The 26,553-nt window shown below is 45.5% G+C and overlaps 1 protein-coding gene across 2 annotated transcripts in view; it reads left to right on the top strand.

Annotated features, from left to right (window-relative positions):
- The first annotated feature begins 2,447 nt into the window (after positions 1-2,447).
- The window catches only part of ddx52 (DEAD (Asp-Glu-Ala-Asp) box polypeptide 52), a 64,085-nt gene continuing 39,979 nt past the window's right edge, over positions 2,448-26,553 (top strand). Inside the window, exons 1-4 of one of the 2 annotated variants that reach the window (XM_055658219.1) lie at positions 2,448-2,597; positions 5,777-6,005; positions 17,354-17,496; positions 17,598-17,783. In XM_055658219.1, the coding sequence (XP_055514194.1) occupies positions 2,523-2,597; positions 5,777-6,005; positions 17,354-17,496; positions 17,598-17,783 (633 nt within the window). In that variant the 5' untranslated portion in view covers positions 2,448-2,522. Of the gene's footprint in view, positions 2,598-5,776; positions 6,006-17,353; positions 17,497-17,597; positions 17,784-26,553 lie in introns of those variants that run through there. The other variant, XM_055658220.1, reaches the window with a different exon arrangement.

Below are 26,553 nucleotides of genomic sequence, written 5' to 3'. Positions count from 1 at the left end.
ACCAGTCTTCATAAAGTGAGTGCCCCAATTAAAACACAATTGGACAGCTATCCAGGAGACAAATTAATTATTGCCACTGCCTTCATGAAGTAAATGGAACCTCAACAACAATTCTTGGTAATATCCTCATAAATCTTGACTGCACCCTTTCCAAGGGTCTCCAAACATTGGAGGCCGATCAGATCGGGGAATTTTATACATCCTTACTCCAATCCACAGCAGACCAATTGTTCCAAATCACTGGGTTCACAGTAAGAATGCACCTCAGTCTTCTTCGGCCCAATATTCTACATTTTCCCTGCATTGTGCATCAATCAATAAAAGTTATAACTGATCAACATTGAACATTAAAATGTAGAAACGAAGAACTGCAGATGCTAGTTTTTTGCACCGAATATTGAAATGATGTAAGGGAGAAGCGGGAACGTGTAGCAGGAATCGGTCAACTGGGCAGCAACAATACAAAAGGTGCAATCAGTCTAATGTGATGATACTATAGGCCAAATAGCCAGCTGCAGTGCAGACAGAGGAATAGATAAAAACTGGTGAAATAATTGGACATAGTCAGCATGGATTTATGAAAGGTAAATCATGTCTGATGAATCTTATAGAATTTTTCGAGGATGTAACTAGTAGAGTGGATAAGGGAGAACCAGTGGATGTGTTATATCTGGACATTCTGAAGGCTTTCGACAAGGTCCCACATAAGAGATTAGTATGCAAACTTAAAGCACACGGTATTGGGGGTTCAGTATTGATGTGGATAGAGAACTGGCTGGCAGACAGAAAGCAAAGGGTAGGAGTAAACGGGTCCTTTTCAGAATGGCAGGCAGTGACTAGTGGGGTACCACAAGGCTCAGTGCTAGGACCCCAGCTATTTACAATATATATTAATGATCTGGATGAGAGAATTGAATGCAACATCTCCACGTTTGCGGATGACACGAAGCTGGGGGGCAGTGTTAGCTGTGAGGAGGATGCTAGGAGGCTGCAAGGTGACTTGGATAGATTGGATGAGTGGGCAAATGCATGGCAGATGCAGTATAATGTGGATAAATGTGAGGTTATCCACTTTGGTGGCAAAAACAGGAAAGTAGATTATTATCTGAATGGAGGCCGATTAGGAAAAGGGGAGATGCAACGAGACATCGGTGTGATGGTACACCAGTCATTGAAAGTAGCCATGCAGGTAGTGAAGAAACCAATGGTATGTTAGCATTCATAGCAAAAGGATTTGAGTATAAGAACAGGGAGGTTCTACTGCAGTTGTACAGGGTCTTGGTGAGGCCACACCTGCAGTATTGCGTACAGTTTTGGTCGCCTAATCTGAGGAAAGACATTCTTGCCATAGAGGGAGTACAGAGAAGGTTCACCAGACTGATTCCTGGGATGGCAGGACTTTCATATGAAGAAAGACTGGATAGACTCGGCTTGTACTCACTAGAATTTAGAAGATTGAGGGGGGATCTTATCGAAACTTACAAAATTCTTAATAGGTTGGACAGGCTCGATGCAGGAAGATTGTTCCCGATGTTGCGGAAGTCCAGAACAAAGGGTCACAGTTTAAGGATAAGGGGGAAGTCTTTTAGGACCGAGATGAGAAAATCAATTTTCACACAGAGAGTGGTGAATCTGTGGTATTCCCTGCCACAGAAGGTAGTTGAGGCCAGTTTGTTGGCTATATTTAAGAGGGAGTTAGATGTGGCCCTTGTGACTAAAGGGATCAGGGGTATGGAGAGAAGGCAGGTACAGGATACTGAGTTGAATGGCGGTGCAGGCTCAAAGGGCCGAATGAGCTACTCCTGCACCTATTTTCTATGTTTCTATCTAGGACTGAACTTTGTGCCTTCCCTCACAGTGGGACCCATTGTGGGGGGATGTTTTTATGTTTAATTAAGGTGTTAAATTCTTCTTTAATGTTGTGTCTTATTATTGGTGTGCTGCAAATGGCAACTCAAATTTCAGTGCACCAGTGGGTGTACATAACAATAAATGTCCTTTGTAGTCAGATCACAGAAAGATGAAAAAGATAGTTATTGTGATTGCTGTCTGAAGAAGGGTCTCAACCCGAAACATCGCCTATTCCTTCGCTCCATAGATGCTGCCTGTCCCGCTGAGTTACCCAGCATCTTGTATCGATCTTATCTTTCCGCTGACTGCTTATCGCAACAAAAGCTTTTCACTGTACCTCAATACACATGACAATAAGCTGAATTAAACTAAGTCCTTGAATAGAAGTACTTGGATCGACTGAGTCTTTTTGAATATATATGTTTCAGGGATTTTTGACTCGTTTCCAAGCAAGTAGAATGAGAATATTATATTTATCATCAGTGTTCAGTCTGGCCCAAAGATCTCTGCTCTATGATCTTCGGTCTGGCCACCTCTGGCGGATGGACTGCCACTTTAATTACAGTCATGTGAGTTCATCAGTCAATTACCGAGCAGGCGCTGAACTTTGCGATCGACGCCTCGCCCTGCGTGTTGCGTCACCACGCGTCCATCACGTGTTCCCCGTGGCGATGGAGGCGGCCGACGTGTTCCGCGCGCTCGGCGCTGGCGCCGCTTTTGACTGGAAACGGTTTGGCGGCCGCGAGGTGATGGGGGAGGGGGGGAGGGGGGGTGGGGGGACTGAGGGGGTGAGGGGGGGATGAGAAGGTGAGAGGGGGTGGGGGTGGGGGGGGGGGAGAAGGGGGAGAGGGGAGGGGGAGAGGTGTGAGGGGGCAAGGGGGACTGAGGGAGGGGGACTGAGGGAGAGGGTGAGGGGGGCAAGGGGGACGAGGGAGGGGGAGAGGGGGGCAAGGGGAGGGGGAGAGTTGAGGGGGCAAGGGGGACTGAGGGGGGGGGGGGGGAGGGGGGCAAGGGGGACCGAGGGTGAGGGGGATGAGGAGGACTGAGGGAGAGGGTGAGGGGGCAAGGGGGACTGAGGGACTGGGGGCGGGGGCTGTGGCCATTGGAACTTTGCAAAATGGTTGGAGTGTTTGGCAGACAGGACATTGTGAGAACGTTTCCCTGGTCTGGAACCCAGAATCACAACCTCAGAATAGGAGTAGTGTAAAGGGGCTGTCCCACTTTCCCGAGTTATTCACGAATTCTCCCGTGTTTTCAAACTCGCAGAATGTTCGTAACGAGTCCGTGGATATATCGTAGCGGCTCGTTATGCCGTAGGTACTCGGGGATCAGGTAAGTCGGGAGGTTTTTTTCAGCCTGATGAAAAAAGGCCAGGAGTAAAAAAATAGTCCCGTGTCCCTACAGCTGGCATAACGAGCCGCTACGATATATCCACGGCCTCCTACGGACATCGTTACAAACATTCTGCGAGTTTGAAAACTCGGGAGAATTCGTGAATAACTCGGGAAAGTGGGACAGGCCCTTAAGAAGGAACTGCAGAAGCTGGTTTAAACTGAAGATAGACATTAAAAGCTGCAGTAACTCAGCAGGACAGGCAGCATCTCTGGAGAGATGGAATGGGTGATGTTTCAGCTCGAGACCCTTCTTCAGGCTGTTTAGGGTTAAGGGAAGCGAGAGATATAGACACTGATGAAGAGAGATAAAGAGCAATGAATGAAAGATATGTAAAAAAAGTAACAATGACAAAGGAAACGGGTCTGTTGGTTAACATCCCACCCAAACCACCCCTTCCCCAGTTACCTTCCCCTGCAACCGCAGTAGATGCAACACCTTTCCCTATACCTCCTTCCTCAACTCTGTCCAGGGACCCCGACAGTCCTTTCAGGTTAGGCAGAGGTTCACTTGCACCTCCTCCAACCTCATCTAATCTATCTGTTGTTCAGGATGTAAACTCTTGTACATCGGCGAGACCAAACGTAGACTGGGCGATCGTTTCACTGAACACCTTCGTTCAGCCCACATGAACCTACCTGATCTTCCAGTTGCTAAACATTGTATTTCTCCTTCTCATTCCCACACAGACCTTTCTGTCCTAGGTCTCCACCATTGTCGGAGTGAGGCTAAATGCAAATTGGAGGAACAGCACCTCATATTTCACTTGGGCAGCTTATAGCCATGTATGGAATTGATTTCTCTAACTTCAAATGCATTCCCTCTCTATCCCTCCCCAACCAAGTCGCATTAGCTTCCCGTTTTCACCCAACAAACAGCTAACAATGGCCTGTTTCCTTTATCATCGTTAATTTTTTACATATCTTTCATTCATTGTTCTTTATCTCTCTATATCAATGTCTATATCTCTCGCTTCCCTTACCCCTAAACAACCTGAAGTAGGGTCTCGACTCGAAATGTCACCCATTCCGTCTCTCCAGAGATGCTGCCTGCCCTGCTAAGTTACTCCAGGTTCTTGTGTCTGTCTCAGAATAGGATTTGGCTGTGAGGAATTAGATAAGAAATGTCTTCATACAAAGAATGTAGAACAGTACAGCACAGGAGTGGGTCCTTTGGCCCACACTGTATGTCGTACACGATGCCAAGTTAAAGTGACCTAATTGATTGTACAGTCATGAAGCAGGCCCTTTGTCTCAACTTGCACATACCAACCAACATGTCCCACCTACACTAGTCCCACCTGCCTGAATTTGGCCCATATCCTTTTCAACCTGTCCTATCATGCACCTGTCTAAATGTTTCTTAAATGGTGTGATAGTCCCTTCCTCAACCACCTCTTCCAGCAGCTTGTCCCATAGACTCGCCACCTTTTGCGTGAAAAGATTACCCCTCCAGTTCCTATTAAATCTTTCCCCCCCTCACAAACCAAAGTCCTCTGGCTCTTGATTCCCCTCTCTCGGCAACTATTCCTTCCATATGTGTATCTGAAAGCCTCTGAAATGCCACTATTGCATCTGTCTCCACCACCACCCCTGGCAATGTGTTCCAGCTCCCACCACTCTGTGTGGGTGAAAAAAACTTAGCATGTAATCTCCATTAACCTTTTTCCCCCACTCACCTTATTAGCTCTCTAGGGTTGGATATTTCCACCCTGGGGGGGAAAAAGGCTCGGACTATATCTATGCCTCATAATTTTATATACTTCTGTCGACTTTCCTCAACCTCTGACGTTCCAGAGAAAACAATCCAAGTCTATTCAACCTCATCTTGTTGCTGAAACCCTCTAATCCATGTAGCATTCGGGTCAACCTCTGCACGCTCTCCAAAGCCTTCACATCCTTCCTGTAATTGGGTGACCAGACTGCATGCATTTGCTCCGAATGTGGCTTAACCAAAGTCTTACAGAGCTGCATGATGATTTCCAGATTCTTGTACTCGATGCCCCAAGCAATGAAGGCAAGCACACAATGTGCCTTCTTCACCACCCTATCAACCTGTTCTGCCACCTTCAGTGAGATATGAATTTGGACTCAAAGATTCCCTGCACATCAATGCTGCTCAGTGTCTTGCCATTAACTGCATACTCCCCCATTCCAACATTCCAAAGTGCAATAACCTCACACTCGCTTATCTTCTATTTCTAGACACATTTCTGCAGCTGATCTATATCCAGCTGTATCTCTGGTACTGTAATAACAGTTGAAAGACATTTAGATGGGTATATAGGTAAGAAAGCCTATATACCTATGCGGGCAAGTGGGCCTTGTGTAAATGGGGCAACTTGGTTGTCATGAAAAAGTTGGACCGAATGCCCTGTTACTGTGATTGGACTATTAAAGTCAAATGGCTGGATTCTGAAAACCATAATCTCAAGCGGAAAGTGGTGGAAATATTCAGCGGATCAGGAGAGAGGTACAGATAATAAAGATATTTGTGCATTTGCATAAATCTTGTCTCTTGTTCACACTTCCAGACAAAATCAATCAATACCATCTTGAATGAAAACCCTACAGAACTTGACTTTTTCACGAATCGGCCTACAAAAATTAACAAACCAGTGGGGGACATATTGAAGATCAGGGAGCAGAGAGCACCTTCTGCAAGAGTGCGTGAAGATATCTGCACCTCCACATCCCCAGGAAAAAGGAAACTTGCGATTAATGGATCAGAAGAGAGGAAAAGGAGCAAAAAAGAAGTCAAAGGTAAGTTGTGCTTAGGTAGACCAAAGTGCTGGAGAAACTCAGCGGGTGCAGCAACATCTATGGAGCGAAGGAAATAGGCAACATTTCGGGCCAAAACCCTTCTTCAGACAAGTATGTTGTGCTTACTTAAAATAGAAGACTCCCAGTGCCAGTATTACTGATTTACATATCTATGCGGTACTTTTCTTTTCATCTGTTATGATCATATTGCATCACAGCACAAACCTGTTCTGGTTCAGTTAGAAACATAGACATCTGGCCAGTAGACTATTGGGCCCCATTCATAATGCTGTGGTGTTCTGACTAATCTTGGCTGGTCTGTAACTCAATGCCATATTCCAGTTCTCATCAGATATTCCCTGATAACTTTTGTCTAGAAGACAATCAAACATTAAACGTATTCAGCAACTTTGCTTCCGCAGCCTAATGTATGGCATCCTAAATAGATCATCATCATAAATATCTTTACAGACATCTTCAGACAATGGCCCCCAGTTCTTCATGTGCTTCCCGAATGCAGTCTGCTAAGACTTGTCAGAATTTATATGTTTCAATGAGTTGCCTATCATTTTTCTAAACTACTTCTATTCTACCATTGATAGAATAGGTAAATGCATCTGCTGAGTCTGAAGAAGTTCAGTTTAGTTTATTGTTACATGTACCGGGGTATAGTGAAAAGCTTTTGTTACATGCTATCCAGTCAGCAGAAAGATAATGAGTGATTACAATCGAGCCATATACAGTGTATAGATACATGACATGGGAATAACATTTAGTGCAAGGTAGATTAGTTTAGCACGGGGTATAGTGAAATGGCCTGACCCATTGAATCACTCTGGCACTTTGTTTTGTAAACCAGCATCTGCAGTTCTTTGTGTCTCCACAATACTCCAAATGCAGCTTGTACAAATGTAACAACGCTGTAACTTCTATCAATTTGAAGAAGGGTGTTTGCAATTTCTTCTGTCACCTACACTCAATTCCCTGACTGCTGAAGGCCAACAAGCAAAAAGCCTTTTTCAACACTTGTCTATTGTTAATGTTGTTAATGGATATGATATAGTTGGGATTACGGAGACATGGCTCCAGGGTGACCAAGGCTGGGAGCTAAATATGCAGGAGAATTCAATATTGAGGAAGGATCGACAGAAAGGAAGTGGAAGTAGGGTGGCATTGCCTACCAAGAGGGGATTAATGCAATAGTAAGGAGAGACGTTAGCTTGGATGCTGTAGAATCTGTATGGATAGAACTGCGAAATAGCCAATGGCAGAAAACACTTGATGGAGTTGTGTACAGACCACCAAACAGCAGTAGGGCGGTTTGGGATAGCATCAAGCAGGAAATTAGGGATGCGTGTGACAAAGGTACAGCAGTTATCATGGGTGACTTTAATCTACATATAGATTGGGATAACCAAATTGGTAACAATGCTGAGGAGGAGGATTTTCTGGAATGTTTATGGGATGGTTTTCTAAGCCGATATGTGAAGGAACCAACAAGAGGGCAGGTTGTGTAATGAGGAAGGAATAGTTAGCAGTCTTGTTGTGCAAGGCCCCTTGGGCAACAGTGACCATAATATGGTGGAATTCTGCATTATGATGGAGAGTGACACGGTTAATTCAGTCGAGGGTCCTGAACTTAAAAAAAGGAGAATTTGATGGTATGAGACGGGAATTGGCTAGGATAGGCTGGCAAATGATACTTATAGGGTTGACGGTGGAGATGCAATGGCAAAGATTTAAAAATCGCATGGATGAATTACAACAATTGATTATCTCTATCTGGCGTAAAAATAAAATGGGGAAGGCGGCTCAACCGTGGCTAACGAGGAAAATTCGGATCAGTGGTAAATCCAAGGAAGAGGCATATAATTTGGCCAGAGGAAGCAGCAAACTTGAGGACTGGGAGAAATTTAGAATTCAACAGAGGACAAAGGGGTTAATTCAGAAGGGGAAAATAGAGCACGAAAGAAAGGTTACGAGGAATATAAAAACTGACTGTAAAAGCTTCTTTAGATATGTGAAGAGGAAAATATATGAAGACAAATGTAGGTCCCTTACAGTCAGAAACAGGTGAATTTATAATGGGGAAACAAGGAAATTGCAGAGTAGTTAAACAAGTACTTTGGTTATGACTAAGGAAGACACAATCTCACTGAAATACTAGGGGACGAGGATCTGGTGGGATGGATGAACTGAAGGGAATCCACATTAGTCAAGAAATGGTGTTTGGTGAACTGTTGGGATTGAAGGCAGATAAATCCCCTGGGCTTGATGGTCTGCAGCCCAAGGAGGTACAGGGGGTGGCCATAGAAATTGTGGATGCATTGGTGTTCATTTTCCATATTCTCTTGACTCTGGATCAGTTCCTGTGGCCTGGAGGGTAGTTAATGTAACCCCATTTTTTAAGAAAGGAGGGGGAGAGAAAACGGGGAATTATAGACCAGTTAGCCTGACATTGGTGGTGGTGAAGATGCTTCAGTCGATTATTAAAGATTTAATAGCAGCGCATTTGGAAAGCAGTGACAGGATCGGTCAAAGTCAGCATGGATTTAAGAAAGGGAAATCATGCTTGACTAATCTTCTGTAATCTTTTGAGGATGTCACAAGTAGAATGGATAAACGAGAGCCTGTGAATGTGGTGTATCTGGACTTTCAAAAAGCCTTTGACAAGGTCCCACACAAGAGATTAGTGTGCAAAAGGAGAGCATGTGGTATTGGGGGTAGGGTATTCACATGGATAGAGAACTCGGGAGGGGATGGGGAGAGAGGGAAAGAAAGGTCTATTTGCAGTTCAATGTTCATATCGCTGGGGTGTAAGCTTCCCAAGCAAAATATGAGGTGCTGTTCCTCCAAATGACAGAAAGGTCAGATTGGGAATGGTAAGGGGGGTTAAAGTGCTGAGCAACCAGGAGATCAGGTAGTTTACAGCCCCTGTCCCACTTTACCGAGTTACTCACAAATTCTCCCGAGTTTTCCCCTTGATTCAAACTCAGAGAATGTCCGTAAGAGGCCGTAGCAGTCCGTGCTTATTTTATAGCGGCTCCTAATGCCAACCTTAGGTACTCCGGGCATCGGGTAAGTTGTAACGTTTTTCAGCATGTTGAAAAATGTCCACGAGTAAAAAATAGCCCCAGTACCCACGGCTGGCATCTCCGAGTTTGAATCGAGGTGAAAACGCGGGAGAATTCGTGAGAAACTCGGGAAAGTGGGACGGGCTTAAGGCGGACTCAGCGGAGGTATTCAGCGAAACGATTGCCTAGCCTGCGCTTGGTCTCGCCAACATCCAGGAGTTGACACCTGGAATAGCGGATACAGCAGATGAGGTTGGAGGAGATGCAAGTGAACCTCTGCATCACCTGAAAAGACTGTCAGGGTCCTTGGATGAAGTCGAGGGTGGGGGTAAAGGGGCAAGTGTTGCATCTCCTGCAGTTGCAGGGGAAAGTATCTGGAGAGGAGGTGGTTTGGGTGGGAAGGGACGAGTTGACCAGGGAGTTGTGGAGGGAGCGGTCTCTGCGGAAAGCAGAAAGGGATGGAGATGGGAAAATGTGGCCAGTAGGCTGATGGAGTGGAAGGTGAGGACAAGGGGGATTCTGTCCATATTATGAATGGGGGGAGGGGGTGCAAGAGTGGAGCTGTGGGATATCGAGGAGACCCAAGTGAGAGCCTCATCTATTATGGAAGGGGGGCGAACCCACGTTCCCTAAAGGATGAGAACAAGAGAACTGGTTGGCAGCCAGGAAGCAAAGAGCTGGAATTAATGGGTCCACTTGGGTGGCAAGAACACAAGAAGACAGATTATTATCTGTGGTAGGTAGACACAAAGTGCTGGATTCAGTCTGAAGAAGGGTCTCGACCCGAAACGTCACCCATTCTTTTCCAGAGATGCTGCCTGTCCCGCTGAGTTACTCCAGAATTTTGTGTCTACCTTTGATTTAAACCAACATCTGCATTTCTTTGTGTAGGAAACAAATGCAGATGCTGGTTTAAATCTGTTCTAAATCAGTTTAAAACAGCATTTGCAGTTCTTTCCTACACATTGTCTGAATGGGATTAGGAAAAGGGGAGGTGCAACGAGACCTGGGTGTCCTTGAACACCAGTCCCAAAATGTAACACCTTACTGTTGTTACTGCAAGACTGTTCAAAGCATCCGAACACAGAACAATTGGCGACGAGGATAAAATAACGAAGATAAGAACAAGGCCAACAAGAAGAATCGAAAACAAGTTTAAAAATAGTAGTATTTGGAAACAAAGTGGAACACCCACCCATCCCCATCGACGCGCCCTACCATCCCCCACCGCTGATGCTGGCTTGGAGAGGAACGGCCACCACCCTCCTCTGCACTCCCCCATCGACGATGACCTCCACCCTCATCTCTCCCATAGCCGTAACAACACCAGCTCCACTGTTTCCTCCCATTATGATTTTCCATATGAATTGAAGAAACGGGGAAAATGTGGCATTAAACTTGCATCTGTGTCTATGATGCCCAGCCCACGCCCCATATCAGTACCATCGCCACGTCATGGCCGCAGGGAGATAACAACCAAGCGGAGGGCGCCACAGCCCCCCCCCCCCCCGTATTGATAGCAGTCCTGAATATTACTGAGACAAGAAAGGGTTCAGCCGTAGACACATTACGAAGGAAGTTCCGCATAATCAGCTGAACCCAAGGTCGCCTACGTCAAACTATGGCACCTTCTGTATTCCTGTTGTGACTACTAAGAGAGTAAACAAAGGGAAACTTAGACACACTGCTAACCTAACAAATCTAATACCTATTACCTCCAAAACCAACCATAAAGCCTATCAATAATACGATCAGGATGGGTCTGCTTAATGTTAGGTCTCTTAATAACAAATCATTTTTAGTCAACAATTTTATTACCACCTCTAAACTGGATTTTATGTTTTTAACTGAAACATGGCTAGAACAAAATAACAGTGCAACCATTCTGATCGAGACAGCTCCTCCCAACTATAACTTTTTTGATGTATGTAGATCTGGAAGAAGAGGTGGAGGGGTTGCTGCTATATTTAAAAACAGATGTCACTTGGAGATTTTCCATCATTCAAATACGTTAGTGCTGTATTGAAATGTTCCTCCAGAGTTCTCCTATTAATTATTTACAGGCCGCCTAAATATTATGCAAATTTTTTCGATGACTTTACAGAATTATTGTCTAGCATCTCCACTGACTTTGACTGTCTAGTTATAACTCGTGATTTTAATTTTCATACTGATGATTTGAATGACAAGGGTGCAAAAGAATGTTTTACTATTTTAGACACATTTGAACTGTCTCAACATGTGAAAGAGGCTACTCATTGTAAGGGGCACACTCTGGACTTGATTATCACAAAGGGTCTCAATGTTTCTGATATTTTCGTGACTGATCCTTCATTGTCTGACCACTTCTGTGTTTTCTTTAATATATCTTTTATTCCCGACATACAGCCAAAATCAAATACTACCAAAAAAGGGTATATAAATGAACATTCTAATGTGCTCATTAAAAATGCCATCTCCTTGTTACCACCTCTAAACCCAAGTTCTGCTGATGATCTTGTAGATAACTTTAATTCCAAAATTGTGAAAGTTATAGATGTCATTGCACCTGTTACGGTTAAAACGATTTCTGGTAAGCAAAAGGCACCCTGGAGAAAAGCTGCTTTTGTAACAGCCCAGAAAAGAGAATGCCGGAAAGCTGAACGCATCTGGCGGAAAACAAAACTTCATATTCACCATGACATCTATAAAGAGAGCCTCCGTGCCTACAATTTAGACTTAAAAAGTGCTAGAGAAACATTTTTCTTCAATATCATTAACAACAACACTAATAAGGCAAAAACCCTATTTGCAACTGTTGACAGACTGACCAACCCCCCCAACACAAATACCACCTGAACTCCATTCCACGCAGAAATGCAATGAGTTTGCATTCTTTTATACTGATAAAATTGAAGGCATCAGACGTGCCATCAATATCTCCGCTTCAAACAAAAATGTTGGATCACCACCCTGTTTAGGCAAAAGTAACGTGGCAATGATGACATGCTTTAATGTCATCTATATATCTATAAAACTCTGTGCCTGACGACTGGCTGCCTTTCTGCCTTTTGATTCGTGCCCAATACTCGCAGATGTCCAATCGGAATGGCCGATGCTCGCAGATGTCCAATCGGAATGGATCATTTTACTTTCTTCCATTGATTCACTGCCACGCCGAATCCAGACGCTCAATATCCCAGATTTTTTCCATTTAGATGGAGATTTTGCTTTTTTTTCTAAGTATCCGCTCCTCATTACATTTCGTCGCCTTTAAGTACACGTTTTTAATCAAATCCTTCCCCCCCCCCCCCCCCCCCCCCCCCCACTCACTCATTTTGTCGCCTCCTGCTGGCCAGCGACCATAACGGCTGCTGGCGCCAGCATTTCAACCTCAAGAGACGCCATTTAATTCGGCCTTTCAAGAACGGCTTCAGTTCGAGGACCACGTCTCCCGTGGGGGCTGCGGGTAGGGAACGGCTGCGGGTAGGGAACGGCTGCGTTGGGGGAGCAGACCCAACGGATCTGCCATTGGTCTAGTAGACTCTAAAACTCTTGTGGAAACGGTGACACAACTAAGGCCATCCACCTGCTGCATTGATGCTTTACCTACCAACTTCTTTAAGAATGTTTTTGACTGCCTAGCAATAGACATATTGCAAATCGATAACAGCTCTCTTCCATCAGGCAATTTCCCAAAAGTCTTGAAAACTGCAGATAGCTATTAATGACTATGATATAGTTGGGATCACGGAGACATGGCTCCAGGGTGACCAAGGCTGGGAGCTGAACATCCAGGGATATTCAATATTCAGGAGGGATAGACAGAAAGGAAAAGGAGGTGGGGTAGCGTTACTGATTAGAGAGGGGATTAATGCAATGGAAAGGAAGGACATTAGTTTGGAGGATGTAGAATCGGTATGGGTAGAGCTGCAAAACACTAAGGGGCAGAAAACGCTGGTGGGTGTTGTGTACAGGCCACCTAACAGTAGTAGTGAAGTTGGAGATGGTATCAAACAGGAAATTAGAAATGCGTGCGACAAAGGCAAAACGGTTATAATGGTTGACTTCAATCTACATATAGATTGGGTGAATCAAATTGGCAGGGGTGCTGAGGAAGAGGATTTCTTGGAATGTATGCGGGATAGTTATCTAAATCAACATGTAGAGGAACCAACGAGAGAGCAGGCTATTTTAGACTGGGTATTGAGTAATGAGGAAGGGTTAGTTAGCAATCTTGTTGTACGTGCCCCCTTGGGCAAGAGTGACCATAATATGGTTGAGTTCTTCATTAGGATGGAGAGTGACATTGTTAATTCAGAAACAATGGTTCTGAACTTAAAGAAAGGTAACTTTGAGGGTATGAGACGTGAATTGGCCAAAATTGACTGGCAATTAATTCTAAAAGGGTTGACGGTGGATATGCAATGGAAGACATTTAAAGACTGCATGGATGAACTACAAAAATTGTTCATCCCTGTTTGGCAAAAGAATAAATCAGGGAAGGTAGTACATCCATGGATAACAAGGGAAATCAGGGATAGTATCAAAGCGAAGGATGATGTGTACAAATTAGCCAGAAAAAGCAGCATACCGGAGGACTGGGAGAAATTCAAAGACCAGCAGAGGAGGACAAAGGGCTTAATTAGGAAAGGAAAAATAGATTATGAAAGAAAACTGGCAGGGAACATAAAAAACTGACTGCAAAAGTTTTTATAGATATGTGAAAAGAAAGAGATTAGTTAAAACAAATGTAAGTCCCTTGCAGTCAGAAACAGGTGAGTTGATCATGGGGAACAAGGATATGGCGGACCAATTGAATAACTACTTTGGTTCCGTCTTCACTAAGGAAGACTTAAATAATTTGCCAGAAATAGCAGGGGACCGCGGGTCAAAGGAGTTGGAGGAATTGAGTGAAATCCAGGTTAGCCGGGAAGTGGTGTTGCGTAAATTGAATGGATTAAAGGCCGATAAATCCCCAGGGCCAGATAGGCTGCATCCCAGAGTACTTAAGGAAGTAGCTCCAGAAATAGTGGATGCATTAGTAATAATCTTTCAAAACTCTTTAGATTCTGGAGTAGTTCCTGAAGATTGGCGGGTAGCAAACATAACCCCACTTTTTAAGAAGGGAGGGAGAGAGAAAATGGGGAATTACAGACCAGTTAGTCTAACATCGGTAGTGGGGAAACTGCTAGAGTCAGTTATTAAAGATGGGATAGCAGCACATTTGGAAAGTGGTGAAATCATTGGACAAAGTCAGCATGGATTTACGAAAGGTAAATCATGTCTGACGAATCTTATAGAATTTTTCGAGGATGTAACTAGTAGCGTGGATAGGGGAGAGCCAGTGGATGTGGTGTATCTGGACTTCCAGAAGGCTTTCGACAAGGTCCCACATAAGAGATTAGTATACAAACTTAAAGCACAAGGCATTGGGGGTTCAGTATTGATGTGGATAGAGAACTGGCTGGCAAACAGGAAGCAAAGAGTAGGAGTAAAAGGGTCCTTTTCACAATGGCAGGCAGTGACTAGTGGGGTACCCCAAGGCTCAGTACTGGGACCCCAGCTATTTACACATATATATTAATGATCTGGATGAGGGAATTGAAGGCAATATCTCCAAGTTTGCGGATGACACTAAGCTGGGGGGCAGTGTTAGCTGTGAGGAGGATGCTAGGAGACTGCAAGGTGACTTGGATAGGCTGGGTGAGTGGGCAAATGTTTGGCAGATGCAGTATAATGTGGATAAATGTGAGGTTATCCATTTTGGTGGCAAAAACAGGAAAGCAGACTATTATCTAAATGGTGGCCGATTGGGAAAGGGGGAGATGCAGCGAGACCTGGGTGTCATGGTACACCAGTCATTGAAGGTAGGCATGCAGGTGCAGCAGGCAGTAAAGAAAGCGAATGGTATGTTAGCTTTCATTGCAAAAGGATTTGAGTATAGGAGCAGAGAGGTTCTACTGCAGTTGTACAGGGTCTTGGTGAGACCACACCTGGAGTATTGCGTACAGTTTTGGTCTCCAAATCTGAGGAAGGACATTATTGCCATAGAGGGAGTGCAGAGACGGTTCACCAGACTGATTCCTGGGATGTCAGGACTGTCTTATGAAGAAAGACTGGATAGACTTGGTTTATACTCTCTAGAATTTAGAAGATTGAGAGGGGATCTTATAGAAACTTACAAAATTCTTAAGGGGTTGGACAGGCTAGATGCAGGAAGATTGTTCCCGATGTTGGGGAAGTCCAGGACCAGGGGTCACAGCTTAAGGATGAAGGGGAAATCCTTTAAAACTGAGATGAGAAGAACTTTTTTCACACAGAGAGTGGTGAATCTCTGGAACTCTCTGCCACAGAGGGTAGTTGAGGCCAGTTCATTGGCTATATTTAAGAGGGAGTTAGATGTGGTCCTTGTGGCTAAGGGGATCAGGGGGTATGGAGAGAAGGCAGGTACGGGATACTGAGTTGGATGATCAGCCATGATCATATTGAATGTCGGTGCAGGCTCGAAGGGCCGAATGGCCTACTCCTGCACCTAATTTCTATGTTTCTATGTTCTATGTTTAAACCTCTTTTAAAAAAGCGGTGCCTAGATGCCTCTATTATTAACGACTATAGACCAATATCAAACCTGTCTTTCATAAGTAAAATCATTGAGAAAGTTTTCCTCCAGTAACTTAATCACTTCCTGGCCTTAACTGGCTGCTACGACAACTTCCAGTCAGGATTTCGACCTCTTCATAGCACCGAGACCGCCCTTTATTAAAGTTGTAAACGACATCTGTCTTAACACAGACTCTGGCAAAGTTTCAATATTAATGCTATTAGACCTCAGTGCTGCATTCGACACTGTTGATTACTCAATACTTTTGGACAGGTTGGAAAAATGGGTGGGGCTTTCAGGCACAGTCTTAAGTTGGTTCAGGTCATATCTACAAGATAGGAACTATTTTGTTTCCATTGGCGACTCTGTATCAGAACCAACCAACATGACGTGTGGAGTCCCGCAAGGTTCGATCTTAGGGCCCTCTTTATTCAACATCTACATGCTCCCACTAGGGCAAATCATGCGAAATAATAATATTGACCACCACTGCTATGCCGATGACACTCAAATCTATGTAGCGCTATCACCAAATGACTATCGCCCCATAGATCTGCTGTGCCAGTGCATTGAGCAAGTCAAAGACTGGATGCGCCAAAATTTCCTCCAACTAAATAAGGACAAAACGGGGATAATTGTTTTTGGTGCTAAAAAAAAAAGAAAGGCTTAAAGTAACCCAACACCTTCACTCTGTCCCTGAAAACTTCAAACAAAGCCAGAAATCTTGGGGTTATTATGGATTCAGATTTACATTTCGACTGTCACATCAAATTAGTAACAAAATCGGCCTACTATCACCTCAAAAACGTAGCAAGATTAAGAGGACTCGTGTCAGCTCAAGACTTAGAAAAACTTGTACATGCCTTTATTACTAGTAGGCTAGATTATTGTAACGGTCTCCTTGCAGGTCTACCGAAAAAAAACTCAGGCAGCTACAGCTTGTTCAGAACGCTGTTGCTAGAGTTCTAACAAAGACCAAAAAATTTGAACGCATTACACCAATTCTTAAATCCTTACATTGGCTCCCTGTTTGTCAGAGAATTGATTTCAAAATCCTGCTGCTCACCTATAAATCACTACATGGTTTAGGGCCAAAGTATATCACTGACATGCTTCCACTATATAAGCCTTCTAGACCGCTAAGATCTTCTGAGACCAATCTGTTAGTGATTCCCAGAGTAAATACAAAACATGGGAAAGCAGGATTTAGTTACTATGCAACAAATAGCTGGAATAAACTTCCTGAATATTTAAGACTTGCCTCAACTTTGACCACTTTTAAAACTAGACTGAAAACTTTTATGTTTACTTTAGCTTTCAGCTAAATCTTAACTACATTGCACTTTTAATTTTTGCATTTTTATAATGCATTTTTAATTTTGCTTTTATTTTCTTTTAATTCTATTTTATTTCATTATATTATTTCATTTTATTGTATGACATGTTTTTATGTGAAGCACTTTGAGTGCCTCGTGTATGAAATGTGCTATATAAATAAAGTTGCTTTGCCTTGCCTTACACTTATCTTAATTATTTTAATTGTTTTGGTGAAGAAAAATTGAGAGTTCGTGCTTGGGTTTCCTTAATTATTTTTAATAATGATATTCTGTTGCATAAAGAACATTTGCTGGTGTTGGTATTAACAGTTCCCATTCTGTCTCATTTCTATTCTGCTGCCGCCTGGCCTCAAGCACAAGCTGAGACTGAAATACACAACATTTTTCCCACTTTAAGAAATGGTGAAGGGGCAATGTCCTCACTGGGAAGCAAGATTCACAGAAGTCATGGCAAAGAACCCAATGCTGAGAAGTTTCAACACCAGCAGCGAGAAAAGGTTAGCCTTTTGTTCATTTATAGGAATTTGTTTATTACAGGAAGGATAATTTAATAACACAACAGTAATATTTTCCTTTGTTATAACGTCTTATTTTCAAGATAAATAAGTTTCGGCGCAAGCATCGGATTTACGTGGATGGAACTGATATCCCCGAACCTGTTGCTACCTTTGAGCAGCTTCAACAAGACTACAAGGTTCACCCAAAAGTTATTCAACATGTAGAGGAATCTGGATTCCTAATGCCTACTCCTATACAAATGCAAGCTATACCCATCATGTTACATGTAAGTGTTTTGTTGAAATGTGAGTCCTGATGCAGGAGAGGCAGATAAGAAAATTAAGATTAGAAGTGGGGGGTTGATATTTAGGCCTGCTCTGCCATTCAGTATGGGTATCAATCTCAGCACTAAATGCCCTTTCCTGCACTAGCCCCATGTCCCTTGATTCTACTAATATTTAGGGCAGTGGATGTTGTCTACTTGGATTTTAGTAAGGCATTTGGTTAAGTCCCCCTTAGTAGGCTGATCCAGAAATTTAAGATGCGGGGGATTAACAGTGACTTGGTGGTACAGTTTCAGAACAACCTTACTGATAGAAATCAGAGGATTGTGGTCAAAGAATAATATTCTGGCTGTAGGTCTGTGACCAGTGGATTTCTACAGGGATCTGTTTTGGGACCTCTGTTGTTTGTGATATATATAAAAGACTGGGATGTAAAAGTGGATGGATTGGTTAGTAAGTTTGCAAATGTCACAAAGAAAGTTGTGGACTGTGGAAGACTGAAAATATACAGCGAGATATGGATTAGCTATAGAAATGGCAGAAGGTGTTTAATCCGAGCAAGTATGAGGTGTTGTACTTTGTGGGGTCGAATGTAAGGGGAAAATATAAATTAATGGCATGACCCTTGGCAGCATCGATGCAAGAGGGATCTTGGGGTCCAAGACCACAATTCCCTGTTGTTGGCAACACGTAGATCGAGTGGTAATGAAGCTTTCGTATAATACAGCATAGGAATGGGCCCTTCGGCCGACAATATTTGGGATCCAAACTGATCTTGAATCCCTGTACGTGATCCATTTCCGTCTTATCCCTGCACTTCCATCAGTTTCGTTTATTGTCACGTCTACCGAGGTACAGTGAAAAGCTTTTGTTGTGCCGATCTAACAGCCTATTAAACACCACTATCTTATCTGCCTCTACCTCCATGCCTGGCAATGTGCCGGGTCCCCCACTACTCTATGCACATCTGTAAATACTAAAACTCTTCGTTGTGTGTGTGTGAGAATATCTGTTTAATTCCTATTTTCCACCAAAGGCTAGGCCACATCCTTCCCATTTTCACACATTCTACTCACTTTTTTCCCATCGAGGCAATAAACGTCTTCCTGTCGCATTCCCACTTATATTTCTGAAGTTGTTAATTGTTTAAAGTTTTGAAAACTCACCCATTTGGGGAAAAAAACCAGAGTGACGCCACAATGCACTCGCAAGGCAGGACGGGGCTCTCCGGGAGGGAAGGGCACTCCAGCGCTCGCAGTGAACGAGGAGTGGAGGCGTCCGCTGGCACCTGACACCTGGTGGGGAGGGTGGTGCTGGAGCGAGGGCCGAGCCCGGGGCTTGGGATGGGGCCATGACCGGGGCCGAGAGAGAAGCCGCTGCTGGATCCAAGGATCAGCCTGGGTCAGTGACAAGCCCGGACATGAAGTCTGGGCCTGGACTGGACCCCAGGTGGCAGCTGAGCTGACGGCTGGAGTCTACAGACAGGGCCGGTCCGAGAACGAGAATCAGGCTAAGTTCCAGGCCCTGTCCTGCTCTACGACCTGGCTAGGTCCTGGCGCAGGGAATGGCAGAGAGGGAAGGAGGATGAGGGAAATAAAATGGGGTGCGGAGTGGAGTGGTAGAGGGAAATGGGGCGGGGGGGGGGTGGAGGAGGGAGATTCCCCCTCCCTATCTACCCACATTCGCACCCTCTTCCTCCCTCTCTACCCCCCTCTCTCTACCCCCCCCCCCCCCCCCTCTCTCCCTCTCCCCTCCCCCTCCCCTCCCCCCCCCCCCCCCCCCCCCCCCCCCTCTACCCCCCCTGCCTCCCTCTCCCTCTCTCTCTCTACCCCCCCCCCTCTACCCTCTCACCCCCCCCCTCTCCCTCTTTACCCCCCCCCCCCCTCTACCCCCCCCTCTCTACCCCCCCCCCCTCTCCCCCCCCTCTCCCCCCTCTACCCCCCCCTCTCTACCCCCCCCTCTCCCTCTCTACCCCCCCCTCTCCCTCTCTACCCCCCCCCTCCCCCTACCCCCCTCTCTCCTCTCTACCCCCCCCCCCCTCTCCCTCTCTACCCCCCTCTCCCTCTCTACCCCCCCCTCTCCCTCTCCCCCCCCCCCCTCTCTACCCCCCCCCTCTCCCTCTCTACCCCCCTCTCCCCTCTCTACCCCCCCCTCTCCCTCTCTCTAACCCCCCCCCCTCCCTCTCTACCCCCCTCCCCTCCTACCCCCCCCTCTCTACCCTCTCTACCCCCCTCTCCCCTCTCTACCCCCCCTGCCCCTCTCTAACCCCCCCTGCCCCTCTCCCCTCTCCCTCCCCCTCCCCTCTCTCTACCCCCCCCCCCCCCTCTCCCCCCCCCCTGCCCCTCTCTACCCCCCCTACCCCCCCCTCTACCCCCCCCCCTCTCTACCCCCCTGCCCCCTCTCTACCCCCCCCCCTCCCCCTCTCTACTACCCCCTCCCCCTCTCTCCCCTACCCCCCTCCTTCTCTCTCCCTCCTACCCTCGCTCCCTACCTCGCCCTTCCCTCCCTCTCTAGGGATTGACGAGGGAGGATGAGGAGGAGGAGGAGGGAGTGCTTGGGGATGAGGAGGAATGAGCCGCGCCTGCACTGTTGGGGGCAATGAGTGAGTGGTGCAATATGGCGTTGGGGGAACGGGTGAGTGGTAGAATCTTGCGTTGGGGGAGCATACCCAATGGGTCTGCACTTGGTCTAGTCTCCATTACACTTTTCCCCTCATCTTATAGCTATGAGAGGCATTGGTCAGGACATTGAGTATAAGATTCAGCAAGTCGTGATGCATCTTTATAGGACTTTGGTTATGCCACATACAGAGTATTGCAGACAGTACTGGTCACCCTATCACAGGAAGGATGTGGATGCTTATGAAAGGTTTACCAGAATGATGCTTGGATTAGGGGATATGAGCTACTTGAAGGTTGGATAGACTTGGATTGTTTTCTCTGGAACGGCTGAGGTTATCTAACAGAAATGTATAAGAGAGGCATTGTTAGGATTGACAGTAAGATCCTTTTTCTCTGGATGAAAATATATAAAAACTAGAGGGCATGCCTTTAAAGTGAGTGGGGCAAAGTTTAAAGATTCAAGAGCGTTTATTGTCATTTGTTCCAAATAGGACAATTAAATTCTTGCTTTGCTTCAGCACAACAGAATATAGAAGGCATAAATACAGAACAGATCAGTGTGTCCATATACCATTGTATAAATATATACACACATCAATAAATCAAACAGATAAAGTGCAAATAAACAGATAATGGGCTATTAATGTTCAGAGTTTTGTTTGAGTTGAGTTCAATAGCCTGATGGCTGTCGGGAAGAAGCTGTTTCTGAACTTGGACGTTGCAGTCTTCAGGCTCCTGTACCTTCTACCTGAAGGTAGCGGGGAGATGAGTGTGGCCAGGATGATGTGGGTCCATGATGATACTGCCAGCCTTTTTGAGGCAGCGACTGCGATAGATCCCCTCGATGGTAGGGAGGTCAGAGCCGATGATGGACTGGGCAGTGTTGTGCAGGGGCAAGTTTTTGTTTACACAGACAGTGCCTGGAAAACATAGAAACATAGAAACATAGAAATTAGGTGCAGGAGTAGGCCATTCGGCCCTTCGAGCCTGCACCGCCATTTAATATGATCATGGCTGATCATCCAACTCAGTATCCCATACCTGCCTTCTCTCCATACCCTCTGATCCCCTTGGCCACAAGGGCCACATCTAACTCCCTCTTAAATATAGCCCGCCAGTCAGTCAATCTTCTATCCATGGTAGTAGTACCTTGCGTCTAACACCATCTTGTTTAGCACTCACGTATGGCACCTTATGAAAATCCAATGACTACTTTGTCTAACCTGCTTATTGTTTCCTCAAAGAATTCCAACAGATTTGTCAGGCGAGATCCGCTCAACAAAACCATGCTGACCAGATTATTTTATCCTGTGCTTCCATGTACCCTGAAGCCTTATCCTTACTCATGGACTTTAAAATATTACCACTCACTGAAGCCAGACGAACCGGCCTATCGTAGAAATATAGAAAATAGGTGCAGGAGGAGGCCATTCTGCCCTTTGAGCCTGCACCGCCATTCAATATGATCATGGTTGATCATCCAACTCAGTATCCTGTACCTGCCTTCTCTCCATACCCCCTGATCCCTTTAGCCACAAGGGCCACATCTTAAATATAGCCAATGAACTGGCCTCAACTACCTTCTGTGGCAGAGAATTCCAGAGATTCACCACTCTCTGTGTGAAAAATGTTTTTCTCATCTCGGTCCTTCATTTGCCTCGTTCCCGTGGAAGTGGAACAGTGGAAACATTGAAACATAAAAAATAGGTGCAGGAAGAGGCCATTCAATATGATCATGGCTGATCATCCAAAATCAGTACCCCTTTCCTTTTTCCTTCTTTTCCCCCATATCCATTGATTCCATTCGCCTTAAGAGCTAAATCTAACTCTCTTGAAAACATTCAGTGAATTGGCCTCCACTGCCTTTTGTGGCAAACAATACCACAGATTCACAACTCTCTGGGTGAAAAAGTTTTTCCTCATCTTAGTCCTAAATGGCCTACTCCTTAATCTTAAACTGTGACCCCTGGATCTGGATATGGGAACATGTTTCCTGCATCTAGCCTGTCCAATCCCTTAAGAATTTTATTTGTTTCTATAAGATCCCCTACCATCCTTCTATATTCTAGTGAATACAAGCCCAGTCAACCCATTATTTCCTCATATGACAGGCCCGCCATCCCGGGAATTAACCTGGTGACCCGACACTGCACTTCCTCAGTAGCAAGAATGTCCTTCCTCAAATTAGGAGACTAAAACTGCACACAATACTCCAGGTGTGGTCTCACCAGGACCCTGTACAACTGCAGTAGGACCTCCTTGCTCCTAAACTCAAATCCTCTTGCAATGAAGGCCAACGTTAGCATTTTTCACTGCCTGCTGTACCTGCATGCCTACTTTCAGTGACTGATGTACAAGGACACCCAGGTCTCGTTAAACCTCCCTTTTTCCTAATCTGACACCATTCAGATAGTAATCTGCCTTTTTTTAAAGAAATACAGGTGCACAACCTTTTATCCGGAGTTCCGGAAACCGGCCATTTTTTCCAGGATGTCGTCTGCACACCAAAGCTCGCGTTTGGCGCCAAACTTGACCCGAAACGACCCACGGTCTGTACTACTGTAGCGGCTGCCTCCTCCCCGGAGACCGGGGAGACACTTAAACATCTGTAAATCATTGCTTAAATGTTAGTCCGTTAGTTTGGAGGGCTTTTAAGGGAAAGGGGGGGGGGGGTGAAGGGGTAAACTTTAATTCTTAGTCCCCTACCTGGTCGGAGAGGCGGGGAGCGGTCAATGCCTTACCGGGTCGCCGTGCAGTAAGCTCCGCAGCGCTGGGGCTGCGGGCGTCCGGCCGCGGGCGGCGCTGGTTGGAGCTCCGACCCCGGCAACTCTACCCCTGGCTGCAGGGCGCTCCAAATCCACCGCCGCCCGTGGCCGGACGCCCGCAGCCCCAGCTCCGCGAATGTTGGGAGTCGGCGGCGTCGCAGCGCTGGGATACCAGGTTGCCTTACCAGGTCGCCATTTGGTAAGCTCCGGAGCGCTGTGGCGGCCGACTCCCAACATTCGCGGAGCTGGGACTGCGGGCGTCCTGCCGCGGGCGGCGCTGGATTTGGAGCGCCTCACAGCCAGGGGTAGAGTTGCCGGGGTCAGAGCTCCAAATCCACCGCCGCCCGCGGCCGGACGGAGCCCCCAACTCCGCGATGTTGGGAGTCTCCGACCAGGTAGGGGACTAAGAATTAAAGTTTCCCCCTTCACCCCCACCCCACCACCACCACATAAAATCCCTCCAAACTAACTGACTAACATTTATGCAATGATTTACCATGATTCCCCGGTCTCCGGGGAGGAGGCAGCCGCTCCAGACTTTTCAAGCCGCCCGCGCTACCTACCTAATCTACGCTAAAAATCTTCCATTCGGAAATCCGAAAATGTCCGAAATCCGACAAGTGTCTGGTCCCAAGGCTTTCGGATAAAAGGTTGTGCACCTGTACAACGCAGAAACAGGCCCTTCAGCCCGCGGAGTCCGCACCGACCAGTGATCCCCACACAATAACACTACCCTACACACACTAGGGACAATTTACACTTATACCAAGCCAATTAACCTACAAATCTGTACGTCTTTGGAGTGTGTGGGAAGAAACCGAAGATCTCAGAAAACTCACGCAGATGTAAAATGACTTACTGCACACACAAGTCTTTTTACTGTAACTGTTTGTTAAACTGAGACTTTACACTAAGCTGTAGCAGTCTGTGGTCATCACTGGAGCTAGAGAGCGAGCTAGAGGTGGGGACACTACAATTATACTGGAGACAATGGGGAGTGGTTAGTAGTGGGGAGGTCACTATGGTTAAGGGAACATGCACTGATCTACATCCTTCCTCTTAGAAACAAAAGCATGGCAGGTACTATACAGAGTGACCACGGCTCATACGCTACGAACACCAATCGCACCGGCAACAGTATAAAACTATGCGAACTCCCCGTAGCGGACAGGCGGCTTGACCAGCCGGCCAGAGCGGGTGCACACACAAGTCTTTTTACTGTAACTGTTTATTAAACTGAGACTTGATACACTAAGCTGTAGCTGTCCGTGGTCATCACTGGAGCTAGAGAGCGAGCTAGAGGTGGGGACACTACAATTATACTGGAGACAATGGGGAGTGGTTAGTAGTGGGGAGGTTAAGGGAACATGCACTGATCTACAACGGAGAACGTACAAATTCCGTTCAGACAGCACCCTTAGTCAGGATTGAACCCGGGTCTCCAGCTCAGCTGCCATGCTGTTCTTGCCATCAAAGTGGATAACCTCACATTTATCCACATGATACTGCATCTGCCCACTCATCCAACCTATCCAAGTTGCCCTGCAGCCTCATAGCATCCTCCTCGCGACTCACACTTCCACCCAGATTTGTGTCATCCGCAAACTTGGAGATGTTACATTGAATTCCCTCGTCTAAATCATTAATGTATGTTGTAAATAACTGGGGTCCCAGCACTGAGCCTTCCGGCACCTCACTAGTCACTGCCTACCATTCTGAAAAGGACCTGTTAATTCCTACTTTGCTTCCTGTCTGCCAACCAGTTCTCTATCCATGTCAATACCCTACCCCCAATACCATGTGCTCTAATTTTGCACATTAATTTCTTGTGTGGGACTTTGTCAAAGGTTTTTTGAAAGTCCAAATGCACCACATCCACTGGCCCTCCCTTATCCATTCTACTTGATACATCCTCAAAAAAATTCCAAAAGGTTAGTCAAGCATGATTTCCCTTTCATAGATCCATGATGACATTGACCGATTCTGTCACTGCTTTCCAGATGCGTGGAGTCACGTTTGCTATTTTTCCCATTTTCTGGAAACATTCCTGACTATATTGATTATTTAAAGCTGTGACTAATACCTGCACAATTTCTACAGCTAACTCTTTCAGAAGCCTGAGGTGTGGTCCATTTGGTCCAGGTGACTTATCCACCTTCAGACCTTTCAGCTTCTCGAGCATCTTCTCAGTATTAGCAACTGCATTAACTTCTGCCCCCTGGCTAGCTTGAATTTCTGGTATTTTTGCCTTTTTATCTTTTACTATGAAGACTGGCTCAAAAAGCTTATTCAGTTTGTCTGCCATTTCTTTATACCCAATTACTATTTTTCCAGCATCTTTTTCAGCAGTGCCATGTCCACTCTTACCTCTTTTGTGTAGCTGTAGAAACTTTTGGTATCCTCTTTTATATTATTGGCTAATTTGTTAACTTTTATTTTAGTTGTCTTCTTTTGGATTTTAAAAGCTTCCCAATCCTCCATCTTTCCACCGATCTTTGACATATTTAATGCCTTCTCTTTTGCTTTTATGCTTTTTTCAACTTCCTTTGTCAGCCATGGTTACTTCATTCTTCCCTTGGTATATTTCCTTTTTGAGATGAAAATATCCTGATCTTCTGAATTACCCCCAGAAACATCTGCCATTGCTATTCTACTGTCATTCCTGCTAAGCTCCCCTTCCAATCAATTTTAGCCAGCTACTCCCTTGTGCCTCTATAGTTACCCTTTCACAACAGTAATATCTGTCAATCTACTGCTTCACAACCAACTTAAAGGAATCACCTCTATGTGGGTCTTGGTTATACATCGTGGAAACAGCCCTAACTTGCCAAAAGGGCTGACCAACATGCCCCAACTACACTATTCCCACTTGCCTGCATTTGGCCCATATCCCTCCAAACCTATCCTATCCATGTACTGGAGGACAACAACAGAACCGATCTTGGTGAACTCTCCCTGAAAGGGAAAAGCGTACAACAATTCAAACAACCCACTGCAAGCCACCTATGCCAGAGTGTGCGTTTTCTTCACTGGATTCAGAAGTAAACACAGAACGTAGAACTTCAATGGAAACAAGTACTGCTTGACTAAAGTACTGCCTTTAAAAGAAGAAAAAAATAGTAATAGGTCCATGTTTTCCTGAAATATTTGTCGGACACACTGAGTTAATCCAGCCCTTTGTGTTTTATACAAAAATAGCTTGCTATTGGGAATTTGTGCCATTACAGCATATTCCCAAAAGAAAGTTGAAAAGTTGCTGATTCTTAAATTTAATAACAGACACCACGGTACATGTGGATGCAGGGTGGAACGTGACTCCTCATTATCTCATTTGCAGGCCCAAAGCACAAGCAGAAATTGTGTGAGTGTTGCTGGTTTTCGGAAAG

Source organism: Leucoraja erinacea, chromosome 28 (assembly GCF_028641065.1).
Source record: "Leucoraja erinacea ecotype New England chromosome 28, Leri_hhj_1, whole genome shotgun sequence".
Classification (NCBI taxonomy): Eukaryota; Metazoa; Chordata; class Chondrichthyes; order Rajiformes; family Rajidae; genus Leucoraja; species Leucoraja erinaceus.
Note: the sequence above shows the minus strand (reverse complement) of the source record. Positions and strands in the feature narration are given on the sequence as shown.